Consider the following 9,878-nt stretch of genomic DNA (forward strand, 5'->3'; position numbering starts at 1 on the left):
TCTAAACACCTTGGTTTCTTAATGCTTTTTGGCCATTCCAGTAGGTCACATTCTGTCTGTGAATGTCATCCCTTGGTTCTGTCTGGTTTTCTGTACCCACTTCAAATTTTCCCCCCTTTGGTGCTATGGATAAACTTCACGTTCTCATGCATGTCAAGTAAGTGCTCTGCTACTGAGCTACACCCCAAACCCTCACTTCAAATCTTTACACATGGATTTTTATCCTTTATCTTCTTAGCAAACAGGACCTAGTACTGTCAGAACAAGTGGGCCACTTGTTCCTGGGGGGCAACCAATAAGAAGCTATGAATTCACATACATTAATTATTTGGGGCCAGTCAAAATAAGATGATCAGAAAGAACCAGGAAAGTAGCAGTATAATGGAATAAAAGACATAGAAGTAAGAGGACTTGCAGAAATATACTGAAGGATTAACAACTAACTGTAGTTAACAACTACATGTAGGATGGAGGCACAGAGAGATGGGATTTCACAGCTGTTTTGTAGGTGAAACATAGAATACATAATAGTAATGTGATAGTAATCTCCATGGCTGGGATATATAAGCAAAGGGACCTATCCTGGAGTTGGGAATAGACAATCATAAAGTTGACTTAGTGTCTGCTGAACTGAGGTGTCAGCAAGATACTTCCGTCATGTTTAAGAAGCACAGTGCTTCAATTTAATACACTTTGTTAGCGGTCTCCAAGTTTGTGTATTGTAAAACATCTTTCAGGATCGAAAAAAACACCTTTGGGGATTGGTTATACATGGATAAATCCTGTAGGAAATAAACCCATTTGACTTAACTTTGTTTCCGGCCCCCCTCCCCTGTTTTAGAATACCAATTAATATCCTGTGGAATGTTTTCTCTAGAGACAACGTTCTAAGAAATGCTCATTAAAACATTTAGGAAGTGGTAATCAGGAGATGATTAAGGTAGAAAGAACTTGGTGGGGGTGGGGGTGGTTGTTTGTTTACGTGGAAGTGAGAGCTGAAGAATTATGAACTGATGAATCACCAAGAGTGAATAGAAAGTGAAAAGAAGTTTGGAGATAGAACTTTTAGAAAACTCTGTTTGACACCAAAAATGGCATGTAGAGAATATTACTTGAAGAGTTGTGATCACAAAATCATGGGTTTCATAGTGTGACAAGCAATCTAATATTTCTTTCTTTCTTTTCTTTTTTGGGTACTGGGGACTGAAACTAGAGGCACTTAATCACTGAGCAACATCCACAGTCCTTTTTTTTATATTTTATCTTGAGTCAGGGTCTCACTAAATTGTTTGGGGCCTTGCTAAATTGCTGAGGCTGGCTTTGAACTTGCCATCCTCCTTCCTCAGCCTCTTGAGCCACTGGGATTACAGGTGTGCACCACCGTGTCTGGCTTAATCTAACACTTTTAAGATCTGTTTTTTTTTTATCTGAAGAATAATGCTCACCTTGTTGAGTTGTAGTGAGATTTTAAAATAGATAATATAGGAAACATTTCCATAATAGAGGAAGATAGTCTACTTTTAATAGATACTATTAATATGGTTTTCATTTAAATTTTTCTTGATGAATTTAAGCAAAACCTTAATGAATACACTGCTATATTGAAGCCTGGAAGTTGGACAGTTATATATGCAAAATCTCAATACACCATACAAGGAAGCAATCCCAGTTCAGACAAGCCTTGGACAGCAGCTACATGACAGAGAAAGAAATCCATAGAAACCAGGTGATTAGAGGAAGATACCACAGGAATTCCCCCAAGGCACCAGTGACAACATTTTTTTTTCCTGTTTTTCATGATTGCTGGAAGATAATATCAGAACCTTAGTGAATATATCTGCTCTCCTTTAAAATTTCTGAGCTCAAACCTCCATGCCTATGGCTATAGGTAACATTCTGTCAGCTGGGGATTTCCTCTGACAATAGTCATTACCAGGCACTCTCAGGGGTCGGCCAAGGGAGAGGCATTTGCAACAGAATTTTGGGCTAATGAGGCATACTTCTGTTAGAATATGTCACCATGCCACAGATGCAGGCATGAGTCATTTTTCGTATTGGTCAAATGAGCGTATGGGCCACAGATGATTCTGAATTTAGAGTTAAGTTTCTGCTAACTGCCACAGCAAATCAGCCTTTCTTTCCTCCAGTACAAAAATGGGTAAATTATTGAGATTTTCCCCAGGTCAGTTCATTTCAAACCGTATAGGATGGCCATCAGAATTTGTTATTTTGCAGTCTTTTCTGCATGTTTTCTGGATTGCAGCCTCTTAGGTGTTAGGTGCGAATAACTTAGTGGTCTTAAGATTGCCCATTTAACATGGCTGGCCATTTAATCAAAAGGTCACCCACAGTGGCCAAGATAGTTGGAGGATATGAATAATAGGATGGCAAGCAAGTCTTTGAAGACATTCTTAAGACACTAGGTTGGGTGACTGGCCTGTGAGCATGAGAACACAGGGGATGTTCACTAGTTGTCCTCTTAGCAAATATAGGCTGAAGTATAAATAAAATTTGCCCTAGAAATTCATGAGGTCTCACTCAGGAGAGCATTTGCAGGAGAAAAAGGACATTTCTGTGCTCTGATTGGTTTATGGAGTCATTTGCCTCAAACTCGAAAGACTGGAACAGAAGGAGTATTATGGATGACATGCTGCTCAAAGTGTGATCCAAAGACTGGAAGCATCAGCGTCCCTTGAATCTGGAATCATGTACATGTGCAAATCCTCATGCCCTACCCTGGGTATCCAGGAAACAGAATCTGTGGGCAACTTGCTGTAAGAATATTTCAGGGTAAATTTTACATACATGAAAGCTTCAAAAACATTGCTCTAGACTTATTTAAATTCAATGTGTCAATAATTGCCATAATATCTCCTTCCATCTGCTCACTAACCTAGACTGGGCATCCATTTTTACCATTAGTTTCCAGTTGTCTTATTCCTCAGAGGCCATCAGGATAGACTTGATTAAACCATCTGACTACATCCAAGAGCTCAGTTTGTCATTTTTATCATCGACAAAAATGAGAACTTTATTTATGGAGGGCAGCTCTGTAGAGGCAGTGTAAGTATTGATTTTTAGTCTTATGATTGGTTTGCAGTGGGCAAACCTTATTTATAGGTTTGGCAAATTTCTGTCATTTTCAGGATGACAGTAATATAAGTAAAGGGATGGAAAAAGGAGAAAAACACTTACATAGGCTATGAGTTGCTCCTCGGAAGCTTTTAATTCAGCTTGCAGGTTCTCAATGCACTGAAAGGGAGAAAAGGTTAGAAACCAATATAAATATTCAAAGCATTCCAGAAATAAATATGTACTAGTTCTCAAGTCTTGTGAGTAATAGTGGTGGCACTATTATCTTAGCTAGATGTTTTAGATCATCCCTTCCACCCCTGCACCTGTTCTGTTCATTCTATGGAAGAGCCTGATGTCAAAACACACAAAAATGTTAAGAACTAGGAAAAGGTTGGGAAAAATATTAGCTTACTGTGCTAATATTAATGCCAATACTTATATTATAACACACACATATACACCTTTACATTAAAAAAGTCCATATATTTCAAAAGCAGACACAAATCCTTTGGGTTAAACAAGATGCAAGTGATATAATGATAAATATATAAAGGTCCAGAGATTAGTCATTTCTTATAGTATAACTGATTAAAAACATATGCCAAATTTTATGATGCACTTGTTTTGGTACACAGAAACTATTTCTTGCTTAGGTTCAACATCAAAAAACAAAAAACAACAACAACAACAAAACCTAAGAAACAATTATACAGCTAATACCATTTACGAAATAAATATAATTCAGCTAACATCTTCAAAGAATACAAACCAAACAAACTTTAAAATGGAACTAACTAAATTAATTTTTATGCCAGTATTCACCAGGGAATAAAATTACTTTTATCAAATACAAAAGTTGTTATTTATCATCATGATTTTAAATATGAACTGTCAACTGCCAGAAATGCTTTGCAGAATTGTACAAGATTAGGTAACTTTTGAAATAAAGATGATTTTTCCTCCACAACATACCTGGTCTTTCAAAAGAAGCATCTTCTCATGCTGTCCCCAAATGGCTTCCTTATGGTCCAGAGCCTTTAGTTTTTCCTCCAGCCAAGTAATTTGTTCGAGAAGTTTTGATTTTGTTCCTTCAGAGACTGCAAGCTGAAGATATTTTCTTATAAGAGTATGTAAGCACAATGATATTTTAAAAACTCCCTTTAGAGATAAACTTATAAATGAACTGCCTTTCATCGATAACTATTACATATGAAAACACCTTCTAGAACATTCCTCATAGATGACAAATGATTTGAGAATGAAGGAAAATAATGTTTTAATTTATTTATAATGAGTAAGATCTTTCTAGGTAAAAGATGAGACCACATTGTTAGGATGAGCAGAGAAATTTCCAGTGCAGGGATCTCAACACTCACCATTGTGTCTTGAGGTTGTACTTATTCAGCTGAATCTGAAACCTGTATTGTGGTTTACATGTGGTTCTAGAAACTTAACTCTTGAAGGAGAACAGCCTTCTAGAAGGCATGGGAGGTCTTATTCCCTTGAACATTCACCATAGAGGCAGCAGGGTGGTTGGAGCTAAAGGGAAATGCTAGAATTTCAACTTTAAGTTTGATCAAAATCAGATCTATGCAAACCAAACCCAAAAAATTCCTACTTATGTCTTTGTCTTTGTTTTACTGTTTGTAGATTCCTCCTGAAGAAAGGATAGTTTGATGGTCCCTCCTCCCTCAATTTCCTTGGAGATCCTCCTTACTAGACTTTCCTTTTTTTCCCCAATAGCTGATTGTGCTTTCCTCTACCTTTGGCAACTCTTCTGAAAGTCCCTGGAAAGAGACACTCAATTTTGTAATCACTGCAACCCACCATGCATCCTCTGCACACAGAGGATCTGTCCGTGTCTCTTTTGCACTACTCTGAATGCCATTACAAACCAGAATTTTTCATCTTGAAAGCCTAGCAAGTTTTTAAAAGACAGTTTACCAAATGAAGAGGTCAGTTTGTCATGGAAACAGGTGAGCACATCATACATATTGTAATCTGTGGCTCCAGCTATACAATCATTCATTTAACAAGTGTTTCTTCTGTCGGCACTCTCTACCACCATTGTTATGTGCTGGGAATTATGAAAGGACAATCTGAGGTCCAGAAGAAACTCATGTGCTGTAAACTCCTATTATGCCTTTTGGCTCTCAGTGATCTGGGAGACCTGCTGTGGTCCTCATAGTTACTGGCATGGTTGGCTCTGGGGTGCATGGTGGTTCAGGCATGTAGTCTGGCTTCTCTGAGCACCCTTCTATTTTATTAGAGATGCAGAGTAGTGCAATGTTTAAACATACAGACTCTTGAGTCAGACTCTTTGAATATAAATCTCAGTTTTGCTAATAGCAATGGCATATTGGCAAGTTGCTAAGACTCTCTGGGCTTGATTTTCTTATGTATAAATGCATTGGGGATGAAAAGAATGTTTCTTAACCCATGAGTTGTTTTTGAGGATTAAATGAGTTTATAAAAGAAGAAACATTCAGGACAATGCCTGGAACATATTAAGTACTTAGTGGTTATTTTAATTATTCTTCTTCCTTCTCAAATCACAGTGAGCATTCATATGAGTTTCATTTAAATATTATTTATCAAATTGCATCATAGCCTCCATAAACTGAGTAAACTGGGCACCCTCAACTCAAACTGCATTTGGTTTGCATACTTGCTACCACCTCTAGTCTTCAGAGAACACCTCCTTGTCTAGAAATACTTTCTTTCAAATATATTCTCTCATTCAGGCCCCTTTCTTCCCCCATGTCCTTTTTGACTTGTACTCCATCCAGTCTCTACAATGTTGTCTTTCTTTAAATCTACTGTCTCTTGTTTTCAAGTCTTTATTAATTCACTTGAGATATTTTATTCATTTGTTAAAGAACTAATTTGGAAATTTATAATAAGTAAGAATTTAAAGATAAAAAATGAAAATATTCATATCTTAAAAAAAATTTAGGTAGAAGGCAAGACACTTTAAAAGTAACTATTATACAATATGAAACTGTATGGATAAAGAACAATATTAATGACTATTAACATTTGTTGAGTATGTACTATGTACCAGACCCTCTGTGAGCCTTTCTCGTCCTCTTTGCTGATGATTGGCTCAAAAAATCAGGCCTGAGCTAATCTGAGTCTGGCTTTCCTCTGGCAACAATTATTCTATAAGGAAAGTGACCTAATTTGGATTACTCATAGTGGACAGGAGGAATTTTAATGAGTTGGAGAAACATTCTTTTTTACCCACCAGATGTGAATGCTATTGTAGCCATCCTATAAACACTGGGGAAAACAGGCATTTGATGAAGTCACACTCAGACAGGAAGAGTGAACTGGAGAAACCCTGGGTTCCTGAGAGCATTCTTGAAGTGCTTTATCCACTGACCTTGAAGTACACCCTGACTTGTGACTAGCATATATGAGCCAACTTTCCTACTACTTGTTGCTGTAAGGATTCTACTGATTCATTGTCTGATTCCAAAATTCTATGCGCTTGACCATAAGTGAGGAAAGTGCATGAAAAACAACTGCAACTCACCTATTTGGTAGCTATGCCGTATCAGGCATCCTGCTAGGTGATATCTACAAATGTTACCTTATTTCATTGCTCAAAACCCTGTATGTAGACTTGGTTATATTTTTGTTATTGCAATTTTAAAGATTGAAGGTGGATTTTAAAGATTCAGGGGTAAATTAATTAGCGTAAGACCCTGTAGCTAGTCATGAGTTTGATTTGGCCCTACATTGGTCTGCCCTCAATTGCTGGGTTCCATATCATATTCACACCCTAACTCTGAGGCTACCTGCCAAAATGAGGCCTGTGATGTTTTGGGCCTTATTTAAGTGGACTTCAGCATGTTGACTTATCCACTTGAAGGAATTTCTTTTCTTTTCTAAGACTGAGAGCTCTCTGCCCTGCCATCTTGCTTCCTATTTTTGTTGTTGTTGTTGGCGGGGAGGTACCAGGGTTTGATCTCAGGGACACATACAACTGAGCCATATCCCCAGCCATTTTTTTTTTTTTATTTCTTGAAAGAGAATCTCACTGAGTTGCTTAGAGCCTCGCTAAGTTTTGAGACTGGCTTTGAACTCGGGATCCTCCTGCCTCAGCCTCCTGATCTTCTGGGATTATAGGCATGTACCACCATGCCTGGCCTTGCTTCTTTTTTTTATATAGACACCAACTTCATCTCTTTCCTTTCTTCTTAGAACAGTTTCTAACTGAATGTCCCTTTGACTCAGAAAAGTTTAAATCAGATTCAAATTAACTATAAGAAAACTTGACTAGGAGTCAGGAGATCTATATTTTAGTTTCAACCCTATGATTCACTGACTCTATACCCTTGGTACCCATTTTGGATTTTACTGTGCTACCTTGATATATTGTTATAGGGTAATACTCTAGTTACACACATTCAAACTAGATTCTAAATTCCCAAGAAGAATAAATAGAGAATTCTGTCAAAAATTACAATAAGATAATCAAATTGTCCAGGAGCAATCTTTGCTATGATTTTTCCATTTATTAACTTTTTGAACTCTGATTCTTAATTCTCATATGTATCATCACTTCACAAAAGCAAGACAAAGGGATTTGATTGCTCCTTCCTCATGTAGACATGTTGTGGCAAGGACTGGTGATTTACTGTGGGATTCCACTATACAATTGTAAAACTGTTTATTACCACAGGACAATTAGTATTTCCTAGACCCTTTGCAAATGACCCATTCAAAAGAAAAAAAATGGCTGGATAGTCCAAAAAGAAGAAAGAGAAAGAAATGAGTTAAAATAAAAGTAAGATTATAAATAAAATTATATATCTGAGATTTATTTTTTTTTAATTTAAGCCCTACATAAAAGATTATGCTCTACTGTTAAATTATAAGATGTTAGCTGCCATCTTGAATTCACTATAGTATCTTGATGGGTCTTTTAGAGCCCTTCGAAATCTAATTCTCAATTCAGGAAACACTTAGGAATTCTGCCTAAATTCACATTCAATTATGGGATAGGACGCAAGGCATCAAAGTAAGAGGAAATCCAAGTTAATAGCTGGAAGATATGACGGTTGAATTTTTTAAATTTGTTCTAATTAGTTATACATGGCAGTGGAATTCATTTCCACTCATTTTACATAAATGGAGCACAGATTTTCATTTCTCTGGTTGTACACAATGCGGTACACACCATTTATGCAATCATACACATACATAAGGTAATAATGTTGTCTTATTCCACCATCTTTCCTACTCCCATACCTCCTCCCCTCCCCTCACTCCCCTCTGCCCAAATCCAAAGTTCTTCCATTCTTCCCTTGTCTTACCTCCCCCCATTATGAATCAGCATCCACTTATCAGAGAAAACATTGGGCCTTTGTCTTTTGGGGATTGGCTTATTTCACTTAGCATGAGGAAGATTTGGGCTTACTTTTTCTTCTCTTAGGTGCAGGGTCTCTGGTCTAATTTCTAGGTCGTTGATCCACTTTGGGTTGAGTTTTATGCAGGGAAGAAACGGATTTAATTTCATTTTACTACATATGGATTTCCAGTTTTCCCAGCACCATTTGTTGATTAGGCTATCTTTTCTCCAATGTATGTTTTTGGTGCCTTTATCTAGTATGCGATAACTGTATTTATGTGGGTTTGTCTCTGTGTCCTCTATTCTGTACCATATGTCTACATGTCTGTTTTGGTGTCAATACCATGCCGTTTTTGTTACTATTGTTCTGTAGTATAATTTAACGTCTGGTATTGTGATGCCTCCATAACATGATTCTATACTTTGAGGATCCAAAAAATTCCACCAAAAAACTTCTAGAACTAATAAATGAAATCAGCAAACTAGCAGGATATTAAATCAACACCCATAAATCAAATGTATTGCTGTACATCAGTGATGAATACTCCGAAAGAGAAATTAGGAAAACTATCCCAATCACAATAGCCTCAAAAACAAACAAACAAACAAAACAACTTGAGAATCAACCTAGGGGAAGGAAGATGGTGGCGAGGGGAGTGCATTACCCCCGTGTGCTGCTTCACTGTGTGGGAGTATGACAAGTCAGGACAGCTAAAGGATATCTTGTTAGGAATTTCCAGCAATAGTGGGGTGCTCCGGAACCTGGAGGAAGGATTTCCATCGCACGAGGATCGGCTACGGGGACTCAAACTCGAGAGGTTTGTCACACGGAGGGTAACACTGCTTATTCAGCAAACCGCCCCGAGGCTAGAGTCTGCAGCGCGCGCTGGGAAACGAGGAGATAGCGACGCAGGGATACAGCGCTGCAGTTTCTGCCAGCCGTGCAAGCACCGTACTCAGGGCTGAATTCTGAGTTCGAGACGGGGGAAGGAAGCGGTCCATCTCGGTTCTCCACAACGGTCAGACCACAGAGGAGGCCAGCAGCCACCATGTTGGAAAGCTGACGTCACCATCCCTGTTTTCGACTGACCGCAGCTCATTCAGCCATAGAACAGGTAATTTCAGGCTGCAATTCGCCTGTGGCTTGCATACAGATTGCTAGGGTTCAGTGCCTGGGTGCTTCTTAGAACCTGATCTTATCGGAGCGAACACCGAGCGCGGGGCGGCCGAGTTCCGGCTCCCGGAACCGCCCTGGCCCAGGGCTGCGGAGCCTGCGGAGGCTGCTTCTTGGACCCTGCTCCTATCAGAGCATACACCAAGCACTAAGCGGCCGAATTCCGGCTCCCGGAACTGAGCCCGCGGGGACTGCTTCTTGGAGCCTACACTTATAGGAGCTTACACTGAGCACGGAGCGGCCGAGTTCCGGCTCCCAGAACTTCCCTGG

At 38.8% G+C, this 9,878-nt stretch overlaps 1 protein-coding gene across 1 annotated transcript in view; it reads right to left on the bottom strand.

Moving 5' to 3' along the window:
• Positions 1-3,114: 3,114 nt before the first annotated feature.
• Positions 3,115-9,878, bottom strand: part of Ccdc192 (coiled-coil domain containing 192) — a 54,297-nt gene continuing 47,533 nt past the window's right edge. Inside the window, exons 4-5 of the mRNA XM_048811883.1 lie at positions 4,048-4,179; positions 3,115-3,252 (exon numbers count right to left, since the gene is read on the bottom strand). Coding sequence (XP_048667840.1) covers positions 3,115-3,252; positions 4,048-4,179 — 270 coding nt within the window. The remainder of the gene's footprint in view (positions 3,253-4,047; positions 4,180-9,878) is intronic.

The sequence above is a fragment of the Marmota marmota genome, unplaced genomic scaffold, assembly GCF_001458135.2.
Source record: "Marmota marmota marmota unplaced genomic scaffold, marMar, whole genome shotgun sequence".
NCBI lineage: Eukaryota > Metazoa > Chordata > Mammalia > Rodentia > Sciuridae > Marmota > Marmota marmota.